Source organism: Salmo salar, chromosome ssa11 (assembly GCF_905237065.1).
Source record: "Salmo salar chromosome ssa11, Ssal_v3.1, whole genome shotgun sequence".
In the NCBI taxonomy this organism is placed as follows: Eukaryota; Metazoa; Chordata; class Actinopteri; order Salmoniformes; family Salmonidae; genus Salmo; species Salmo salar.
Window position 1 is genome coordinate 43,655,956 of NC_059452.1, and position 24,313 is coordinate 43,680,268.

A 24,313-nucleotide genomic window follows, 5' to 3' on the forward strand; every position below is an offset into this window, starting at 1 on the left:
ATGGCTCCCAGTGCATGACATGAATCAAACAATGAACTGAAATGAACACCAAATGGCTCCCAGTGCATGACATGAATCAAACAATGAATTGAAATTAATGCCAAATGGCTCCCAGTGCATGACATGAATCAAACAATGAACTGAAATGAACGCCAAATGGCTCCCAGTGCATGACATGAATCAAACAATGAACTGAAATGAACGCCAAATGGCTCCCAGTGCATGACATGAATCAAACAATGAACTGAAATGATCGCCAATGCAATTCCATTCAAATGTTCAAGTTTAGCATTTAGCAATTTAGAAGACCAATACAAAATCAATAACTTTTAATGGACTTTTAAGAGTGACAGATGCCCAACCTATGTTCCATCTTGGCGCTGGGTAAACACATGTAAGTATCAGGGCTCCCGAGTGGTGCAGCGGTCTACAGCACTGCATCACAGTGCTAGAGGCGTCACTACAGATCCTGGTTCGATCCCGGGCTGTATCACAACCGTCCGTGATCGGGAGTCCCATAGTGCGGCGCACAATTGGCCCAGCGTTGTCCGGGTTAGGGGAGGGTTTGGCCGCAGGGTAGGCCATCATTGTAAATAAGAATTTGGCCTTAACTGACTTGCCTAGTTAAATAAAGGTTAAATAAAAATAAAATCACGCAAGTGCCACAGATGCACTAGGTTATTCCTTCCAGGAAGAGAGAATCTACATTGGACCTTGTTAACAGTGAGTAAAGTGGTGACCTCACGTGCAGTGGGGTGCAAACCAGACAAAGGAAGAGCTGTTGTTGTTGTGGTGGGGATGGGGGGGCGGGGAGGGGAGGGGAGAGAGGAGGAGGAGGAGGAGGACAGAGGGCAGGGTCATCAGCATTGAGGTCCAGTCATTCCACCTTTTGGCCCCTTTCTGATCAGACTTACTAATGTAGTTATACTGAGGTCAGACACTATGTGGCACTAAAATATGGACACAAAAAAATGAAGAATCAAATCCAGGGATCTGTATATGGACACATACGGCCACAGAAAAAAGCGCTGTCCCTGATCAGTTAACATTAAGTGGGTAGTGTCATGTATCTGCTCAAAACAGTCTTTCCTGTTCTGACGACTCACACATCTCTTTCTTTATTTTTCCTATAGTTGAGAAACAAAAGAGGGACAACTGTCCGAGCAGAGCTAGTTAGGGCCACTGGCAAACAGAAGGGCCTCTCTAGTTAGGGCCCCTGCTAATCCCACCTCTGCAGGCGCAGATTAATCTGTGATTCTGGGCGTGGTCCTGATGAGTGGACAGCATCATTTAATCCTGTTAGACACTGGCTGAGGTGAACTTTCAACCTGCGTGTGCGTGCCCTTGTGGCCCCCACACTCCGAACCCGCTCCCGTCTAACCCTAATCCCTCGTTCTCTCGCTCTTTCCCCTCTTTCTTTCTCCTCTAGGACGACTCTCAAGGGTAGTCCCCCTCTTTCCTCTCCTTTGTCTCCATTCCTCTGACTCCAGAAGGGATCTGTCAGCCAGACTAAGCATACAAACACAAGAGCTGTTTAACTCAGCAGCTGGTCAGTGGTGTCTAGGTTTGAGGGAAGGATTTAGGGTCAGGGTCAGGATGGGTTTAACAATTCAGAGTTGCTTTGTCTGACCGCACAGATGTCACATTTAGGGATGCGTATATATGTCAACATAGAAGTTAACAGTGGTTTTGGTTCACAAATAATATCATTTTGACTATGGCTATGCAGACCCATCCAGGTGGATGCTACATATTGGTGATGAATGTGAATGAGTTTCCCTCATACAATGAAGAGCAGTTCCATCCAGTCAACTAGTCATTACAATATTATTCCCTAAAATGAGACATAAAGAATGAAATGGTCTTTAGACAGAAGGATAGGGCGAGGAATCAGACAAGGGCGAAGATGAAATGCAATGTCAAATGCAGGTTTGGTGTTAGGGGCCTGGTATGGCTGGAGTTTAGGGTAAGGTTTGGTGTTAGGGGCCTGGTATGGCTGGAGTTTAGGGTAAGGTTTGGTGTTAGGGGCCTGGTATGGCTGGAGTTTAGGGTAAGGTTTGGTGTTAGGGGCCTGGTATGACTGGAGTTTAAGGTAAGGTTTGGTGTTAGGGGCCTGGTATGGCTGGAGTTTAAGGTAAGGTTTGGTGTTAGGGGCCTGGTATGGCTGGAGTTTAGGGTAAGGTTTGGTGTTAGGGGCCTGGTATGACTGGGGTTTAGGGTAAGGTTTGGTGTTAGGGGCCTGGTATGACTGGAGTTTAGGGTAAGGTTTGGTGTTAGGGGCCTGGTATGGTTGGGGTTTAGGGTAAGGTTTGGTGTTAGGGGCCTGGTATGGCCGGAGTTTAAGGTAAGGTTGGATGTTTGATGTTTGGGATAGCTATCTGACCATGCATGTTGTGCTGAAGGTTTGGGCGGGTGGAGAGAGAGAGGACTGTCATAGGAAGAATGATCTTTCTATAGTGTAGAGAGAAAATAGACCACTACTGCCCTCTGCTGGCCTAGCAACTCCGTTACACAATAAGGATCTGCTCTCTGCTGGCCTAGCAACTCTGTTACACAGTAAGGATCTGCCCTCTGCTGGCCTAGCAACTCTGTTACACAGTAAGGATCTGCCCTCCGCTGGCCTAGCAACTCTGTTACACAATAAGGATCTGCTCTCTGCTGGCCTAGCAACTCTGTTACACAGTAAGGATCTGCCCTCTGCTGGCCTAGCAACTCTGTTACACAGTAAGGATCTGCCCTCCGCTGACCTAGCAACTCTGTTACACAATAAGGATCTGCTCTCTGCTGGCCTAGCAACTCTGTTACACAGTAAGGATCTGTCCTCTGCTGGCCTAGTAACTCTGTTACACGATAAGGATCTGTCCTCTGCTGGCCTAGTAACTCTGTTACACAATAAGGATCTGTCCTCTGCTGGCCTAGCAACTCTGTTACACAGTAAGGATCTGCTCTCTGCTGGCCTAGCAACTCTGTTAAACAGTAAGGATCTACTCTCTGCTGGCCTAGTAACTCTGTTACACAATAAGGATCTGTCCTCTGCTGGCCTAGCAACTCTGTTACACAATAAGGATCTGTCCCCTGCTGGCCTAGCAACTCTGTTACACAGTAAGGATCTGCCCTCTGCTGGCCTAGCAACTCTGTTACACAGTAAGGATCTGCTCTCTGCTGGCCTAGTAACTCTGTTACACAATAAGGATCTGCTCTCAGCTGGCCTAGTAACTCTGTTACACAGTAAGGATCTGTCCTCTGCTAGCCTAGCAACTCTGTTACACAATAAGGATCTGCTCTCTGCTGGCCTAGCAACTCTGTTACACAGTAAGGATCTGTCCTCTGCCTGCCTAGCAACTCTGTTAAACAATAAGGATCTGCTCTCTGCTGGCCTTGCAACTCTGTTACACAGTAAGGATCTGTCCTCCGCTGGCCTAGCAACTCCGTTACACAATAAGGATCTGCTCTCTGCTGGCCTAGCAACTCTGTTACACAGTAAGGATCTGTCCTCCGCTGGCCTAGCAACTCCGTTACACAATAAGGATCTGTCCTCCGCTGGCCTAGCAACTCCGTTACACAATAAGGATCTGCTCTCTGCTGGCCTAGCAACTCTGTTACACAGTAAGGATCTGTCCTCTGCTGGCCTAGTAACTCTGTTACACAATAAGGATCTGTCCTTTGCTGGCCAAGCAACTCTGTTACACAATAAGGATCTGTCCTCTGCTGGCCTAGCAACTCTGTTACACAGTAAGGATCTGCTCTCTGCTGGCCTAGCAACTCTGTTACACAATAAGGATCTGTCCTCTGCTGGCCTAGCCACTCTGTTACACAGTAAGGATCTGCCCTCTGCTGGCCTAGCAACTCTGTTACACAGTAAGGATCTGCTCTCTGCTGGCCTAGTAACTCTGTTACACAATAAGGATCTGTCCTCTGCTGGCCTAGCAACTCTGTTACAAAATAAGGATCTGTCCTCCGCTGGCCTAGCAACTCCGTTACACAATAAGGATCTGCTCTCTGCTGGCCTAGCAACTCTGTTACACAGTAAGGATCTGTCCTCTGCTGGCCTAGTAACTCTGTTACACAATAAGGATCTGTCCTTTGCTGGCCAAGCAACTCTGTTACACAATAAGGATCTGTCCTCTGCTGGCCTAGCAACTCTGTTACACAGTAAGGATCTGCTCTCTGCTGGCCTAGCAACTCTGTTACACAGTAAGGATCTGTCCTCCGCTGGCCTAGCAACTCCGTTACACAATAAGGATCTGTCCTCCGCTGGCCTAGCAACTCCGTTACACAATAAGGATCTGCTCTCTGCTGGCCTAGCAACTCTGTTACACAGTAAGGATCTGTCCTCTGCTGGCCTAGTAACTCTGTTACACAATAAGGATCTGTCCTTTGCTGGCCAAGCAACTCTGTTACACAATAAGGATCTGTCCTCTGCTGGCCTAGCAACTCTGTTACACAGTAAGGATCTGCTCTCTGCTGGCCTAGCAACTCTGTTACACAATAAGGATCTGTCCTCTGCTGGCCTAGCCACTCTGTTACACAGTAAGGATCTGCCCTCTGCTGGCCTAGCAACTCTGTTACACAGTAAGGATCTGCTCTCTGCTGGCCTAGTAACTCTGTTACACAATAAGGATCTGTCCTCTGCTGGCCTAGCAACTCTGTTACAAAATAAGGATCTGTCCTCCGCTAGCCTAGCAACTCCGTTACACAATAAGGATCTGCTCTCTGCTGGCCTAGCAACTCTGTTACACAGTAAGGATCTGTCCTCTGCTGGCCTAGTAACTCTGTTACACAATAAGGATCTGTCCTTTGCTGGCCAAGCAACTCTGTTACACAATAAGGATCTGTCCTCTGCTGGCCTAGCAACTCTGTTACACAGTAAGGATCTGCTCTCTGCTGGCCTAGCAACTCTGTTACACAATACGGATCTGTCCTCTGCTGGCCTAGCCACTCTGTTACACAGTAAGGATCTGCCCTCTGCTGGCCTAGCAACTCTGATACACAGTAAGGATCTGCTCTCTGCTGGCCTAGTAACTCTGTTACACAATAAGGATCTGCTCTCTGCTGGCCTAGTAACTCTGTTACACAATAAGGATCTGTCCTCTGCTGGCCTAGCAACTCTGTTACACAGTAAGGATCTGTCCTCTGCTGGCCTAGTAACTCTGTTACACAATAAGGATCTGTCCTTTGCTGGCCAAGCAACTCTGTTACACAATAAGGATCTGTCCTCTGCTGGCCTAGCAACTCTGTTACACAGTAAGGATCTGCTCTCTGCTGGCCTAGCAACTCTGTTACACAATACGGATCTGTCCTCTGCTGGCCTAGCCACTCTGTTACACAGTAAGGATCTGCCCTCTGCTGGCCTAGCAACTCTGATACACAGTAAGGATCTGCTCTCTGCTGGCCTAGTAACTCTGTTACACAATAAGGATCTGTCCTCTGCTGGCCTAGCAACTCTGTTACACAATAAGGATCTGTCCCCTGCTGGCCTAGCAACTCTGTTACACAGTAAGGATCTGCCCTCTGCTGGCCTAGCAACTCTGTTACACAGTAAGGATCTGCCCTCTGCTGGCCTAGTAACTCTGTTACACAGTAAGGATCTGTCCTCTGCTAGCCTAGCAACTCTGTTACACAATAAGGATCTGCTCTCTGCTGGCCTAGCAACTCTGTTACACAGTAAGGATCTGTCCTCTGCTGGCCTAGCAACTCTGTTAAACAATAAGGATCTGCTCTCTGCTGGCCTAGCAACTATGTTACACAGTAAGGGTCTACTCTCTGCTGGCCTAGCAACTCTGTTACACAGTAAGGATCTGTCCTCCGCTGGCCTAGCAACTCCGTTACACAATAAGGATATGCTCTCTGCTGGCCTAGCAACTCTGTTACACAGTAAGGATCTGTCCTCTGCTGGCCTAGTAACTCTGTTACACAATAAGGATCTGTCCTTTGCTGGCCTAGCAACTCTGTTACACAATAAGGATCTGTCCTCTGCTGGCCTAGCAACTCTGTTACACAGTAAGGATCTGCTCTCTGCTGGCCTAGCAACTCTGTTACACAATAAGGATCTGTCCTCTGCTGGCCTAGCAACTCTGTTACACAGTAAGGATCTGCCATCTGCTGGCCTAGCAACTCTGTTACACAGAAAGGATCTGCTCTCTGCTGGCCTAGTAACTCTGTTACACAATAAGGATCTGTCCTCTGCTGGCCTAGTAACTCTGTTACACAGTAAGGATCTGTCCTTTGCTGGCCTAGCAACTCTGTTACACAGTAAGGATCTGTCCTTTGCTGGCCTAGCAACTCTGTTACACAGTAAGGATCTGCTCTCTGCTGGCCTAGTAACTCTGTTACACAATAAGGATCTGTCCTTTGCTGGCCTAGCAACTCTGTTACACAATAAGGATCTGTCCTCTGCTAGCCTAGCAACTCTGTTACACAGTAAGGATATGTCCTCTGCTGGCCTAGTAACTCTGTTACACAATAGGGATCTGTCCTCTGCTAGCCTAGCAACTCTGTTACACAATAAGGATCTGCTTTTTTCTGGCCTAGCAACTCTGTTACACAGTAAGGATCTGCTCTCTGCTGGCCTAGCAACTCTGTTACACAGTAAGGATCTGCCCTCCGCTGGCCTAGCAACTCTGTTACACAATAAGGATCTGCTCTCCGCTGGCCTTGCAACTCTGTTACACAGTAAGGATCTGCTCTCTGCTGGCATAGTAACTCTGTTACACAATAAGGATCTGTCCTCTGCTGGCCTAGTAACTCTGTTACACAGTAAGGATCTGTCCTTTGCTGGCCTAGCAACTCTGTTACACAGTAAGGATCTGTCCTTTGCTGGCCTAGCAACTCTGTTACACAATAAGGATCTGCCCTCTGCTGGCCTAGCAACTCTGATACACAGTAAGGATCTGCCCTCTGCTGGCCTAGCAACTCTGTTACACAGTAAGGATCTGCTCTCTGCTGGCCTAGTAACTCTGTTACACAATAAGGATCTGTCCTCTGCTAGCCTAGCAACTCTGTTACACAATAAGGATCTGTCCTTTGCTGGCCTAGCAACTCTGTTACACAGTAAGGATCTGCCCTCTGCTGGCCTAGTAACTCTGTTACACAATAAGGATCTGTCCTCTGCTAGCCTAGCAACTCTGTTACACAGTAAGGATATGTCCTCTGCTGGCCTAGTAACTCTGTTACACAATAAGGATCTGTCCTCTGCTAGCCTAGCAACTCTGTTACACAATAAGGATCTGCTTTTTGCTGGCCTAGCAACTCTGTTACACAGTAAGGATCTGCTCTCTGCTGGCCTAGCAACTCTGTTACACAGTAAGGATCTGCCCTCTGCTGGCCTAGCAACTCTGTTACACAGTAAGGATCTGCTCTCTGCTGGCCTAGTAACTCTGTTACACAATAAGGATCTGTCCTCTGCTAGCCTAGCAACTCTGTTACACAATAAGGATCTGTCCTCTGCTGGCCTAGCAACTCTGTTACACAGTAAGGATCTGCCCTCTGCTGGCCTAGCAACTATGTTACACAGTAAGGATCTGCTCTCTCCTGGCCTAGCAACTCTGTTACACAATAAGGATCTGTCCTCTGCTAGCCTAGCAACTCTGTTACACAATAAGGATCTGCTTTTTGCTGGCCTACCAACTCTTTTACACAGTAAGGATCTGCTCTCTGCTGGCCTAGCAACTCTGTTACACAGTAAGGATCTGCCCTCCGCTGGCCTAGCAAATCTGTTACACAATAAGGATCTGCTCTCTGCTGGCCTAGCAACTCTGTTACACAGTAAGGATCTGCTCTCTGTTGGCCTAGTAACTCTGTTACACAATAAGGATCTGTCCTTTGCTGGCCTAGCAACTCTGTTACACAATAAGGATCTGTCCTCTGCTGGCCTAGCAACTCTGTTACACAGTAAGGATCTGCTCTCTGCTGGCCTAGCAACTCTGTTACACAATAAGGATCTGTCCTCTGCTGGCCTAGCAACTCTGTTACACAGTAAGGATCTGCCATCTGCTGGCCTAGCAACTCTGTTACACAGTAAGGATCTGCTCTCTGCTGGCCTAGTAACTCTGTTACACAATAAGGATCTGTCCTCTGCTGGCCTAGTAACTCTGTTACACAGTAAGGATCTGTCCTTTGCTGGCCTAGCAACTCTGTTACACAGTAAGGATCTGTCCTTTGCTGGCCTAGCAACTCTGTTACACAGTAAGGATCTGCTCTCTGCTGGCCTAGTAACTCTGTTACACAATAGGGATCTGTCCTCTGCTAGCCTAGCAACTCTGTTACACAATAAGGATCTGCTTTTTTCTGGCCTAGCAACTCTGTTACACAGTAAGGATCTGCTCTCTGCTGGCCTAGCAACTCTGTTACACAGTAAGGATCTGCCCTCCGCTGGCCTAGCAACTCTGTTACACAATAAGGATCTGCTCTCCGCTGGCCTTGCAACTCTGTTACACAGTAAGGATCTGCTCTCTGCTGGCATAGTAACTCTGTTACACAATAAGGATCTGTCCTCTGCTGGCCTAGTAACTCTGTTACACAGTAAGGATCTGTCCTTTGCTGGCCTAGCAACTCTGTTACACAGTAAGGATCTGTCCTTTGCTGGCCTAGCAACTCTGTTACACAATAAGGATCTGCCCTCTGCTGGCCTAGCAACTCTGATACACAGTAAGGATCTGCCCTCTGCTGGCCTAGCAACTCTGTTACACAGTAAGGATCTGCTCTCTGCTGGCCTAGTAACTCTGTTACACAATAAGGATCTGTCCTCTGCTAGCCTAGCAACTCTGTTACACAATAAGGATCTGTCCTTTGCTGGCCTAGCAACTCTGTTACACAGTAAGGATCTGCCCTCTGCTGGCCTAGTAACTCTGTTACACAATAAGGATCTGTCCTCTGCTAGCCTAGCAACTCTGTTACACAGTAAGGATATGTCCTCTGCTGGCCTAGTAACTCTGTTACACAATAAGGATCTGTCCTCTGCTAGCCTAGCAACTCTGTTACACAATAAGGATCTGCTTTTTGCTGGCCTAGCAACTCTGTTACACAGTAAGGATCTGCTCTCTGCTGGCCTAGCAACTCTGTTACACATTAAGGATCTGCCCTCTGCTGGCCTAGCAACTCTGTTACACAGTAAGGATCTGCTCTCTGCTGGCCTAGTAACTCTGTTACACAATAAGGATCTGTCCTCTGCTAGCCTAGCAACTCTGTTACACAATAAGGATATGTCCTCTGCTGGCCTAGCAACTCTGTTACACAATAAGGATATGTCCTCTGCTGGCCTAGCAACTCTGTTACACAGTAAGGATCTGCTCTCTGCTGGCCTAGTAACGCTGTTACACAGTAAGGATCTGCTCCCTGCTGGCCTAGCAACTCTGTTACACAATAAGGATCTGCTCTCTGCTGGCCTAGCAACTCTGTTACACAGTAAGGATCTGCTCTCTGCTGGCCTAGGAACTCTGTTACACAGTAAGGATCTGCTCTCTGCTGGCCTAGCAACTCTGTTACACAGTAAGGATCTGCTCTCTGCTGGCCTAGCAACTCTGTTACACAATAAGGATCTGAATATTGTGGAGAAATGCAGTAAACGTTTGGGTTTGGCCTACTTGCAAGTAACCAAAAAGCATAAATGTATCCACTGATCCCTAATTGGCTGACTGATTCATCAATCGTCCCCTCCCCAGTGTAAGGATTCTGTCTCCCGTGGCATCCTCAGGTGGGTGTTACACTCTGGCAGTAAATAACATAAATATTCTACTGAATTATCCAAACCTGACTGTAAACATGAGAAGGACTGGCCACCTCCCAGAGCCTGGTTCCTCTCTAGGTTTCTTCCCAGGTTTCTACCTTCTAGGGAGTTATTCCTAGCCACTGGGCATTGCTTGCTCTTTGAAGATTCAGGCTGGGTTTCTGTAAAGCACTTTGTGACAACTGCTGATGTAAAATGGGCTTCACAAATTAAATTGAGAGCATGTTGCTGTTCCAACATAATATAATAACTGACCACCCAGAAGAATGTCAGAGCCTGGTACTGCCCTATAGTAGAGTATATAATAATATAATAACTCACCACCCAGAAGAGAGTGTCAGAGCCTGGTTACTGCCCTATAGTAGAGTATATAATAACTCACCCCCAGAAGAGAGTGTCAGGGCCTGGTACTGCCCTATAGTAGAGTATTTAATAATATAATAACTCACCACCCAGAAGAATGTCAGAGCCTGGTACTGCCCTATAGTAGAGTATATAATAATATAATAACTCAACACCCAGAAGAGAGTGTCAGAGCCTGGTACTGCCCTATAGTAGAGTATATAATAATATAATAACTCACCACCCAGAAGAGAGTGCCAGAGCCTGGTACTGCCCTATAGTAGAGTATATAATAATATAATAACTCACCGCCCAGAAGAGAGTGTCAGAGCCTGGTACTGCCCTATAGTAGAGTATATAATAATATAATAACTCACCACCCAGAAGAGAGTGCCAGAGCCTGGTACTGCCCTATAGTAGTGTATATAATAATATAATAACTCACCACCCAGAAGAGAGTGTCAGAGCCTGGTCCTGCCCTATAGTAGAGTATATAATAATATAATAACTCACCACCCAGAAGAGAGTGCCAGAGCCTGGTACTGCCCTATAGTAGAGTATATAATAATATAATAACTCACCACCCAGAAGAGAGTGTCAGAGCCTGGTACTGCCCTATAGTAGAGTATATAATAATATAATAACTCACCACCCAGAAGAGAGTGTCAGAGCCTGGTCCTGCCCTATAGTAGAGTATATAATAACTCACCACCCAGAAGAGAGTGTCAGAGCCTGGTCCTGCCCTATAGTAGAGTATATAATAACTCACCACCCAGAAGAGAGTGTCAGAGCCTGGTACTGCCCTATAGTAGAGTATATAATAATATAATAACTCACCACCCAGAAAAGAGTGTCAGAGCCTGGTCCTGCCCTATAGTAGAGTATATAATAACTCACCCCCAGAAGAGAGTGTCAGAGCCTGGTACTGCCCTATAGTAGAGTATATAATAACTCACCCCCAGAAGAGAATGTCAGAGCCTGGTACTGCCCTATAGTAGAGTATATAATAATATAATAACTCAACACCCAGAAGAGAGTGTCAGAGCCTGGTACTGCCCTATAGTAGAGTATATAATAATATAATAACTCACCACCCAGAAGAGAGTGTCAGAGCCTGGTCCTGCCCTATAGTAGAGTATATAATAACTCACCACCCAGACGAGAGTGTCAGAGCCTGGTACTGCCCTATAGTAGAGTATATAATAATATAATAACTCACCACCCAGAAGAGAGTGTCAGAGCCTGGTCCTGCCCTATAGTAGAGTATATAATAACTCACCACCCAGAGGAGAGTGTCAGAGCCTGGTACTGCCCTATAGTAGAGTATATAATAACTCACCACCCAGACGAATGTCAGAGCCTGGTACTGCCCTATAGTAGAGTATATAATAATATAATAACTCACCACCCAGAGGAGAGTGTCAGAGCCTGGTACTGCCCTATAGTAGAGTATATAATAATATAATAACTCACCACCCAGAAGAATGTCAGAGCCTGGTACTGCCCTATAGTAGAGTATATAATAATATAATAACTCACCACCCAGAAGAATGTCAGAGCCTGGTACTGCCCTATAGTAGAGTATATAATAATATAATAACTCACCACCCAGAGGAGAGTGTCAGAGCCTGGTACTGCCCTATAGTAGAGTATATAATAACTCACCACCCAGAGGAGAGTGTCAGAGCCTGGTACTGCCCTATAGTAGAGTATATAATAACTCACCAGCCAGACGAATGTCAGAGCCTGGTACTGCCCTATAGTAGAGTATATAATAATATAATAACTCACCACCCAGAAGAGAGTGTCAGAGCCTGGTACTACCCTATAGTAGAGTATATAATAACTCACCACCCAGAAGAGAGTGTCAGAGCCTGGTACTGCCCTATAGTAGAGTATATAATAATATAATAACTCACCACCCAGAAGAGAGTGTCAGAGCCTGGTACTGCCCTATAGTAGAGTATATAATAATATAATAACGCACCACCCAGAAGAGAGTGTCAGAGCCTGGTACTGCCCTATAGTAGAGTATATAATAATATAATAACTCACCACCCAGAAGAATGTCAGAGCCTGGTACTGCCCTATAGTAGAGTATATAATAATAAAATGACTCACCACCCAGAAGAGAGTGTCAGAGCCTGGTACTACCCTATAGTAGAGTATATAATAACTCACCACCCAGAAGAATGTCAGAGCCTGGTACTGCCCTATAGTAGAGTATATAATAATATAATACCTCACCACCCAGAAGAGAGTGTCAGAGCCTGGTACTGCCCTATAGTAGAGTATATAATAATATAATAACTCACCACCCAGAAGAGAGTGTCAGAGCCTGGTACTGCCCTATAGTAGAGTATATAATAATATAATAACTCACCACCCAGAAGAGAGTGTCAGAGCCTGGTACTGCCCTATAGTAGAGTATATAATAATATAATAACTCACCACCCAGAAGAATGTCAGAGCCTGGTACTGCCCTATAGTAGAGTATATAATAACTCACCCCCAGAAGAGAGTGTCAGAGCCTGGTACTGCCCTATAGTAGAGTATATAATAACTCACCACCCAGAAGAGAGTGCCAGAGCCTGGTACTGCCCTATAGTAGAGTATATAATAACTCACCCCCCAGAAGAGAGTGCCAGAGCCTGGTACTGCCCTATAGTAGAGTATATAATAACTCACCCCCAGAAGAGAATGTCAGAGCCTGGTACTGCCCTATAGTAGAGTATTTAATAATATAATAACTCACCACCCAGAAGAATGTCAGAGCCTGGTACTGCCCTATAGTAGAGTATATAATAACTCACCCCCCAGAAGAGAGTGTCAGGGCCTGGTACTGCCCTATAGTAGAGTATATAATAACTCACCACCCAGAAGAGAGTGCCAGAGCCTGGTACTGCCCTATAGTAGAGTATATAATAATATAATAACTCACCACCCAGAAGAATGTCAGAGCCTGGTACTGCCCTATAGTAGAGTATATAATAATATAATAACTCACCACCCAGAAGAGAGTGTCAGAGCCTGGTACTGCCCTATAGTAGAGTATATAATAATATAATAACTCACCACCCAGAAAAGAGTGTCAGAGCCTGGTCCTGCCCTATAGTAGAGTATATAATAACTCACCCCCAGAAGAGAGTGTCAGAGCCTGGTACTGCCCTATAGTAGAGTATATAATAATATAATAACTCACCACCCAGAAGTGAGTGTCAGAGCCTGGTACTGCCCTATAGTAGAGTATATAATAACTCACCACCCAGACGAGAGTGTCAGAGCCTGGTCCTGCCCTATAGTAGAGTATATAATAACTCACCACCCAGAGGAGAGTGTCAGAGCCTGGTACTGCCCTATAGTAGAGTATATAATAACTCACCACCCAGACGAATGTCAGAGCCTGGTACTGCCCTATAGTAGAGTATATAATAATATAATAACTCACCACCCAGAAGAGAGTGTCAGAGCCTGGTACTGCCCTATAGTAGAGTATATAATAATATAATAACTCACCACCCAGAAGAGAGTGTCAGAGCCTGGTACTGCCCTATAGTAGAGTATATAATAATATAATAACTCACCACCCAGAAGAGAGTGTCAGAGCCTGGTACTGCCCTATAGTAGAGTATATAATAACTCACCACCCAGAAGAGAGTGTCAGAGCCTGGTACTGCCCTATAGTAGAGTATATAATAATATAATAACTCACCACCCAGAAGAGAGTGTCAGAGCCTGGTACTGCCCTATAGTAGAGTATATAATAATATAATAACTCACCACCCAGAAGAGAGTGTCAGAGCCTGGTACTGCCCTATAGTAGAGTATATAATAATATAATAACGCACCACCCAGAAGAGAGTGTCAGAGCCTGGTACTGCCCTATAGTAGAGTATATAATAACTCACCACCCAGAAGAGAGTGTCAGAGCCTGGTTACTGCCCTATAGTAGAGTATATAATAATATAATAACTCACCACCCAGAAGAATGTCAGAGCCTGGTACTGCCCTATAGTAGAGTATATAATAATATAATAACTCACCACCCAGAGGAGAGTGTCAGAGCCTGGTACTGCCCTATAGTAGAGTATATAATAATATAATAACTCACCACCCAGAAGAGAGTGCCAGAGCCTGGTACTGCCCTATAGTAGAGTATATAATAAACTCACCACCCAGAAGAGAGTGTCAGAGCCTGGTACTGCCCTATAGTAGAGTATATAATAATACAATAACTCACCACCCAGAAGAGAGTGTCAGAGCCTGGTACTGCCCTATAGTAGAGTATATAATAATACAATAACTCACCACCCAGAAGAGAGTGTCAGAGCCTGGTACTGCCCTATAGTAGAGTATATAATAATACAATAACTCACCACCCAGAAGAGAGTGTCAGAGCCTGGTACTGCCCTATAGTAGAGTATATAATAATACAATAACTCACCACCCAGAAGAGAGTGTCAGAGCCTGGTACTGCCCTATAGTAGAGTATATAATAATACAATAACTCACCACCCAGAAGAGAGTGTCAGAGCCTGGTACTGCCCTATAGTAGAGTATATAATAATACAATAACTCACCACCCAGAAGAGAGTGTCAGAGCCTGGTACTGCCCTATAGTAGAGTATATAATAATATAATAACTCACCACCCAGAAGAGAGTGTCAGAGCCTGGTACTGCCCTATAGTAGAGTATATAATAATATAATAACTCACCGCCCAGAAGAGAGTGTCAGAGCCTGGTACTGCCCTATAGTAGAGTATATTATTATATAATAACTCACCACCCAGAAGAGAGTGCCATGTGCCAGAGCCTGATACTGCCCTATAGTAGAGAGCACACTGAGGATAAGACAGGCGAGCACGATGAGGAACCTGCAGGACAGAACAACATTCAAATCACTTTATGTATGACGTGGAGAGGTATATAAAACAACGCAGAGTATGTGGAAAATGATTGAAAGCAGTCAAGAGAATACACAGACGCCCCCAAAAGTTACATGTTGGAGCTTTAAAGCTGAGATCTATGACTTAAAACACTTGTGGTGTTAACCCACTTTAAGCTGAGAACTCTGATTTAAAACACTCGTAGTGTTAACCCACTTTAAGCTGAGAACTATGATTTAAAACACTCGTAGTGTTAACCCACTTTAAGCTGAGAACTATGATTTAAAACACTCGTGGTGTTAACCCACTAAGCTGAGAACTATGATTTAAAACACTCGTGGTGTTAACCCACTTTGAGTGTTTTTTTTCTCAGTCATAAGCCGACATGATGTTCAGTATCTATCCTTCATGAGCCACTAGGTGTGTTTGACTGTAGAGTCAGTTTCTCTGTGCGTACCGTGCAGTGTGCTAACAGGGTAGAGCAGTGCAGCAGTGGGTCTGTAGCCAGTAGAGTAGCTACCTCAGCTGAACTCAGGCCTCAACTGACGTGGACTTAGTATATGTGTCACCAGATCAAACACACCTTCTTCACACCAAACATAAAGACATTCTGCACACACACACACACACACACACACACACACACACACACACACACACACACACACACACACACACACACACACACACACACACACACACACACACATTCTAATGCCACTACCATGCCAGCCCCTGACATTCTGAAAGGACAACAACATCCTGTCATTCTATTTGATCTCAAGGTCATACGTTCTTTTTCCAACTGAACCAACAATCAGACCACTGTGAGTCCTCAAGAGGACTGAGATAAAAAGCTTTTCTTTGTACAAGATAAGGCTACAAGCTGCTACAACACAACTTAGCCAGACACAATGCAGATGACGTTGTAAATGTCCATTTCCACCCCTTGACAAGTTGTCTGATGTTGCCTCAGTCATTGGGAATCCTATTGAGATGATATCTAGCAGTTTGTGTAGATCTACACCAGTGGCCAGATAGTAATGATAGACCTACCGTATGAACCTATAGCAATACTAAGATAGAAGCCCTGGCCCCCTCAACTAGCCTCCTTGCTCCTGTCAAAACACTTTCCAACTGTTAGTAATACACAACTTACTTGCATTGATGGAAACTACAGATGTAGGATCTTAATTTGAGCCAGTTTGCTACAGCAGGAAAATAATCCTGCAGCAACAGGAAATGTGAATTATTATGTGGATTACAATGATGGACATTTTTGTTGGGTTTGATACATTTTTCGTTAGGGCAAATCAAGTCTGACATTTCAAAGTGGAAATTACAAACTTTAGAAGCCTTTTTAAAACTCAAATACACTTTGCATTTCCTGCTGTGCAGGAAAATTATCTACAACAAAAGAGTGATCAAATTAAGATCCTACATATGTAGGGAGAGGGGTTGCTGTTTTGTTTGCAGTTAGTGTTTGTTCCATTGAGGCCCTTATCACCTTACGGCGTGTCCGGTGTGCTTACTGATGACTGGTCTGGAATCCAACCACCTCACCACCACACTTCAACACACATAGAACAGAGAAGAAGAGGGATCCATTGTGAAGCAGCCAGTAGAACAGAGAAGAAGAGGGATCCACTGTGAAGCAGCCAGTAGAACAGAGAAGAAGAGGGATCCACTGTGAAGCAGCCAGTAGAACAGATAAGAAGAGGGATCCACTGTGAAGCAGCCAGTAGAACAGAGAAGAAGAGGGATCCATTGTGAAGCAGCCAGTAGAACAGATAAGAAGAGGGATCCACTGTGAAGCAGCCAGTAGAAAAGAGAAGAAGAGGGATCCACTGTGAAGCAGCCAGTAGAACAGAGAAGAAGAGGGATCCACTGTGAAGCAGCCAGTAGAACAGAGAAGAAGAGGGATCCACTGTGAAGCAGCCAGTAGCACAGAGAAGAAGAGGGATCCACTGTGAAGCAGCCAGTAGAACAGAGAAGAAGAGGGATCCACTGTGAAGCAGCCAGTAGAACAGAGAAGAAGAGGGATCAACTGTCCAGAACAGACTATGGGAGGCACACAGTACTACATAGAGCCATGGCTACATGGAACTCTATTCCACATCAAGTAATTGATGCAAGTAGAATCATTTAAAAAACAGATAGAACCTTATGGAACAGCTGGGACTGTGAAGACACACACACACACACACACACACACACACACAATGCTAACACAAGCACTCTACACACACGAACACATGGATGTTGTATTTTAGATATGTGGTAGTAGAGTAGTGGCCTAAGGGCACACACTGAATGCGTTGTGAAAAGTGTTATGAAATGTAATGTCGTGTAATATTTGTAATTGTATATAACTGCCTTAATGTTGCTGGACCCCAGGAAGAGTAGCTGCTGCCTTGGCAGGAACTAATGGGGATCCATAATAAACCCCAGGAAGAGTAGCTGCTGCTTTGGCAGGAACTAATGGGGATCCATAATAAACCCCAGGAAGAGTAGCTGCTGCCTTGACAGGAACTAATGGGGATCCATAATAAACCCCAGGAAGAGTAGCTGCTGCCTTGGCAGGAACTAATGGGGATCCATAATAAACCCCAGGAAGAGTAAATGCTGCCTTGGCAGGAACTAATGGGGATCCTTATTAAATACAAATAACATGGGCTTTACTGGCCTCTATATAGTGGGCTGTGTGGGCCCTATTGAGCTCTACACAATACTGTAAGCATCACATCTCCAAGCTGCATGTATTATTGATGGGCAGGATCTCTTCCAGTCTACTGCGTCTGCAGGGGGTAGCAGGACAGGGCAGAGAGAGGTAGACAGCAGCACTGTGTACAGGTAATCACATCATAAGGTTTTACTATCAGCCACTCTCTATGATAGAACACATCTAAGGCAGGTTGACTTGTGACGTCATAGACGGCTGGCTTGTGGAGCGAAGGGACAATGTGATAGTTTCATGTGGCAGTGTCACTGTGTCGGGTCTCAGTCTCCCTGTTATATAGCTCAATCATTGTGAACGTCATGACTCAACAATGTTTAGTGGAGTCTAAGGATCTGAAGGTAAATGTATGTATCCAACAAAATGTTGCCATGGCATTATTCATGGAAGCATTGTAAACAGCATACAGTAAGTAGCACAAGCACATAGCTTGAGGCAACATGCCAACACTACAGAGGTCATGGTATAACACAGACACACACACAGACACACACACTCTCTCGTGGGGGAGGTCCTGCAGTCCTGATAGCACTCTGTCTGGAGCGCTCACTCTGGCTCAGTTATAAGCCAATGTTCATTCCTGCCTCCCACTCTTACAGTTACACAACAATGAAAGAACATTAACATTACATTTGAGTTATTTAGCAGATGCTAGGTTCCAGAGTGACCTAAAGTTGGTGAAGTCATCTCAAGGTAGCTAGGTGAGACAACCACATATCACAGTTAGAAACTGCGTAAGTAAAGTATATTTTGGATAAAAAAAACTAAAATGTCATGACAGGCTTGACATGGAAACAGAAAACAATGTATACTTTCCAAAAGTTGACAACAACAAAAAATAGACAAGGTGGGATCTTTTTGTGTCGGTAAAATGAATTATTATGCGAGAAATTTAATTGGAAATGCTTTTATGTGCAAATATTGATTTAATAACCATCATATCAAAGTAAACTTTGAGTCACACGATGACATGTTGTGTGGTCCTCCTACTACGACTCGTCTTGAAAGCATGCAGTGTATTAGGCTACAGATGAAATCAATTCTGATAAACTTCACAGGTTGGTGAAAGTGCAAAGTGATGAGTTTGATTCCCCCCCCCCCAAAAAAAAGTCAAAGGTCTTATTCTGGTGACATGATCATTGATGCTTAGCTGCCATTTGACAAATAAAAATGATCTTTCACTTTTGTCCATAATAATCTCATCATGTAATGTCAGCTATGCGTATCTGCGCGCTGTTGGCTAGAGCACACCGTGCCAATACTAGAGTGGGCACACTCTCTTCATAACGCAACATTTTTTTGTGAGAAAACTATCACATTTGAAAATGCGATGGAAATCAATGTAATTTGTATTTTTCTATTCTGTAAATGGAATTTAACCGCGAAAATGTATTTTTATGTGCACTACGTCATCACGCACAGCCTTTTTATTTGCCACAAGTAAATTTGATGGAAACACATATCTGGTGGGAAAATTAGGATTTTAGAAAATTCGCATGAAAAACTGTCGCCAATTGGATGGACACCTAGCTATAGTAAATACTTCCCTCGTTAAAGCAGCTATCAGCAAAGTCAGTGGTAGTAAGAAAAGACAAGTGTGAGTTTAGTGTAAAAAAAAAAGGAAAGGTTATACCTTGCACCCCCATTGGAACGCTAGACGTTACCTTGTTAAGATGGTTTTGGCTTTGTAAAGTTACTTAGAAAGTTAGAACCCAACTGTCCAGACTCTTAACATCTGATATGTCACAATTAAGACAGTGCTGTGATAGGCCTTTTAACAGGTGAGGAAAATACTGCCTAAATACAAATTCATCTATTAAGTAGTTGTTTAGTAGGCAACATTTGTGGAAACAAGGGGGCATCTGTAGTGGTGGTCCATTGGCATCCAGTTCTATCAGGACTATCTCTGCCCTGATGCATCAGGCTCCCCCAAAGCAGCCAGCCTGCATCAGGCATCCCCCATCCCACACCAGCAGGTCATAGAGTGGCAGTATCAGGCTACTGCTCTCAAAGCAGCCAGCCGGCCAAGTTTAGCTGCCTGCTATCAACTCCAGTGAGAGGAGATACTGAGCACTGGGGGTTGGTTCTTCAGACTGAACATTCCTCAGCCAGAGATCAGGCCCCCGAAACACTTACAGTATGCCCACGTCCCTGGTCAACATGCCATGATACAGAGCTGGTTTCCCCTGGTCAACATGATGATATAGGGCTGGTTTCCCCTGGACAACATGATGATATAGGGCTGGTTTTCCCTGGACAACATGATGATACAGGGCTGGTTTTCCCTGGACAACATGATGATATAGGGCTGGTTTCCCCTGGACAACATGATGATATAGGGCTGGTTTCCCCTGGACAACATGATGATATAGGGCTGGTTTCCCCTGGACAACATGATGATATAGGGCTGGTTTCCCCTGGACAACATGATGATATAGGGCTGGTTTCTCCTGGACAACATGATGATATAGGGCTGGTTTCTCCTGGACAACATGATGATATAGGGCTGGTTTCCCCTGGACAACATGATGATATAGGGCTGGTTTCCCCTGGACAACATGATGATATAGGGCTGGTTTTCCCTGGACAACATGATGATACAGGGCTGGTTTTCCCTGGACAACATGATGATACAGGGCTGGTTTTCCCTGGACAACATGATGATATAGGGCTGGTTTCCCCTGGACAACATGATAATATAGGTCTGGTTTCTCAGACACAGCCTAGTCCTAGACTAAAAAGTCTGCTCAACTGAGAATCTCCATTGAAATATACAGTATTTTTAGACCAGTCATAGGCTTAATGTGTGTCCAGGAAACCAGCCCATGGAGATTGACAGAAACTCCATGTTCAGACAAAACGGTCAATACTACATAATAGCAGTCTGACGTCAGTGATGTTCATTAAATACTGAAGTGAGTTTGTTCAGCTGTATAAATCTACATATAGTCTCAATTTTATAGCCTACAGTGTAATTCAGTAACATAATTGTACCGTTAATCACGTGTATAGTATTGTATTAGGACAACTAGAAATAATCCAAAGGATAGCCTAGTGTCATGCCCTTGAACTGCTTTGAACCATTTGGCACTTGGCATGGTTGAAAAATGCAAGTAATGTGTTCTTGTTATATCAACGTTATTCATCATAAACACTCACACCGAGAAGTGATACACGAAGCATTTCCACCCAGATGGTCTTTCCAGAAAGTTATAAGCGCGTCCTTGAATGTAAGCACGGCTGACGATAACTGGACGAGTTGTGCTGTATACGGACATCCGGGGGTTCAGATTGAGCCCGGGTAGGTGAGACACAGACGGTCGAGTGACAGTTGTGTGAATGGTGATGCCCTCGGGGTCACACAGAAACCTGTTGTTAGAAATAAGCGCCCCAGGTTGAGAGGCTGACGCGGCTTGTGACATCTCAAACTCCGTCTGTTTTCTCCCATGTCCCACCACCATCGAGGACCTCCGTATGTTATTCAGGACTTCATTCCTCTGGGTTGTCTTGTCTGGAGATGACATGCTGTTTGTAGCCTGGTTTGCTTTCTCATCAATGGGACGGACACACGCTTTAGTCTCCGTCTAATGCGGACTTGGTTGATAAATGAAGTGGGACAAAACAGAGCCTGCATACGGTGAGCGAAAAAAAAAAAAAAAAAACGTACTAAAGCCGCTGTCTTGTCGGATTTGTCTCGCTGACCGCCGCTTTCCCGAAATCCTATTATAATAGCTTACATTGGTAGAGCAAGTATCCGACCCATGTTAAATTACGGAAGAAATGTCCCCTACCTGTTGCTGGACGGTTAGACTACTACTCATCATCAGTTGACTTACTTGTGCGTGCTTGTTTCGCGCTTGATCGCACAAAAGGGGAGGCAGTGCCCTCTGGGCAGCATTGAACAACAATAATTTGCAGCTGTGAGTGTTGAGTTGGTGAGTGTTGACCCCTCAAAACAGCATAGACCAACAGCACACACACTCTCTCTCTCTCTCTCTCCCCCTCTCTCGCTCGCTCTCCCCCTCTCTTGCCCCCCTCTCTTTCGTTATCGCTCTCTCTCCCCTCTCTCTTTCGTTATCTCTCTCTCTCTCCCACACGTTCTTCCCATCTCTACCAATTAACTCCATGAAAGCATACCATAAGCTACTGGCAGTTTATGTGTCCTGTAATGATATGGCAGCTGTTAACATAAGTAACAATACCATGCTTGACTGTCTCTGTGTATAGTTACAATGCGGAATTCATTTAAATGACCTTGACCATCCTTGATAGTGAACGAGGGACACTGGTTTGCTTGCCTTATACAAGGGTTTTAATTGAGAAAAGTAATGTGGCGTTCTAGTGATGACAGGTTCTGTTGTCAGGTACACATTAACCTACCTGACCTGATGACATGAATGTGAGAGAGCACTAGCCTACTGCTAGTGCTGAGCGATTAGTGCTTTTTGATGTCGGTTCAGTTTCGGTTCGATTATTTAAAAGATAATTATGGTTCGGATTCGATCATTATGCTGGTTGAATGCTGTAACACAGAATAAAACTATTAATACAAGTCCCATGATGGTAGTGACTGTCCATTACTGTTTGTCACTTACTAACCATCATTTATTCACATTACTTTACCTTCATGAAATATTTGTTTTATTTGATGGCTTTATTATTTCATTCCAAGACATCTCATCTCTGTAGAGCTGCTGCCTATTCTGTCCAACAAAATAACAATTTTATTAGTTCTTCAAAGTACACTGAACAAACATATAAAAGCATCATGCAACAATTTCAAAGATTTTACTGAGTTACAGTTCATATAAGGAAATCAGTAAATTTAAATAAATTCATTAGGCCCTAATCTATGGATTTGACATGACTGGGAATACAGATATGCATCTGTTGATCACAGATACCTTAAAAAAAAAAAGATAGGGGCGTGGATCGGAAAACCAGTCAGTATCTGGTGTGACCACCATTTGCCTCATGCAGCCGGACACATCTCCTTCACATAGAGTTGATCAGGCTGTTGATTGTGGCCTGTGGAATGTTGTCCCACTCCTTTCAATGGCTGTGCAAAATTGCTGGATATTGGCGGGAATTGGAACACGCTTTCGTACACGTTGATCCAGAGCATCCCAAACATGCTCAATGGGTGACATGTCTGGTGAGTATGCAGGCCATGGAAGAACTGGGACATTTTCAGCTTCCAGGAATTGTGGACAGATCCTTGCGACATGGGGCCGTGCATTATCTGCCCGGTACAGTTAATACCGGGATTCATCCGTAAAGAGCACAATTCTCCAGCGTGCCAGTGGCCATCGAACGTGAGCATTTGCCCATTGAAGTAGGATTACAACTCCAAACTGCAGTCAGATCAAGACCCTTGTGAGGACGACAAGCACGCAAATGAGCTTCGCTGAGACAGTTTCTGACAGTTTGTGCAGAAATTCTTCAGTTGTGCAAACCCACAGTTTCATCAGCTGTCCAGGTGGCTGGTCTCAGACGATCCCGCAGTTGAAGAAGCCGATATGGAGGTCCTGGGCTGGCATAGTTACACGTGGTCTACGGTTGTGAGGCCGGTTGGACGTACTGCCAAATTCTCTAAAACGATGTTGGAGGCTTATGGTAGAGAAATTAAAATAAAATTATCTGGCAAAAGCTCTGGTGCACATTCCTGCAGTCAGTAAGCCAATTGCGTGCTCCCTCAAAACTTGAGACATCTGTGGCATTGTGTTGTGTGGCAAACTAATAGAGTGGCATTTTATTGTCTGCAGCACAAGGTGCACCTGTGTAACGATCATGCTGTTTAATCAGCTTCTTGATATGCCACACCTGTCAGGTGGATGGATTATCTTGGCAAAAGAGAAATGCTGACTAACAGGGATATACATTTATTTTTTATATATTTTTTGAAAGATATGCTTTTGTTCATATGGAAAACTTCTGAGATCTTTTATTTCAGCTCATGAAACATGGGACCAACACTTTACATGTTGTGTTTTGTATTTTTGTTCAGTGTAAATAAGGTATACTTTCATGACTGCTGAATATCAACTATCAATCAATGTATGGGAGCGGAGTTGAACGGTTGCTCACCACTCTGGCGCTTCAAATCCCCCCAAAAAACTGCCACTCCAAATTTGCTCCATTCATTAAAATCACAGTTTAACCAACACCCATCTATTGTTGTGACTACCTGGCCCTACCATTTAACCAACACCCATCTGTTGTTGTGACTACCTGGACCTATCATTTAACCAACACTCATCTGTTGTTGTGACTACCTGGACCTACCATTTAACCAACACCCATCTGTTGTTGTGACTACCTGGACCTATCATTTAACCAACACTCATCTGTTGTTGTGACTACCTGGACCTACCATTTAACCAACACCCATCTGTTGTTGTGACTACCTGGACCTATCATTTAACCAACACCCATCTATTGTTGTGACTACCTGGACCTACCATTTAACCAACACCCATCTGTTGTTGTGACTACCTGGACCTATCATTTAACCAACACTCATCTGTTGTTGTGACTACCTGGACCTACCATTTAACCAACACTCATCTGTTGTTGTGACTACCTGGACCTATCATTTAACCAACACTCATCTGTTGTTGTGA

The 24,313-nt window shown here is 44.7% G+C and overlaps 1 protein-coding gene across 1 annotated transcript in view; it reads right to left on the bottom strand.

Annotated features, from left to right (window-relative positions):
• The window catches only part of kcnq1.1 (potassium voltage-gated channel, KQT-like subfamily, member 1.1), a 42,984-nt gene extending 21,234 nt beyond the window's left edge, over positions 1-21,750 (bottom strand). Inside the window, exons 1-2 of the mRNA XM_045689598.1 lie at positions 20,850-21,750; positions 14,851-14,941 (exon numbers count right to left, since the gene is read on the bottom strand). Coding sequence (XP_045545554.1) covers positions 14,851-14,941; positions 20,850-21,214 — 456 coding nt within the window. The 5' untranslated portion in view covers positions 21,215-21,750. The remainder of the gene's footprint in view (positions 1-14,850; positions 14,942-20,849) is intronic.
• Between the last annotated feature and the right edge of the window lie 2,563 nt (positions 21,751-24,313).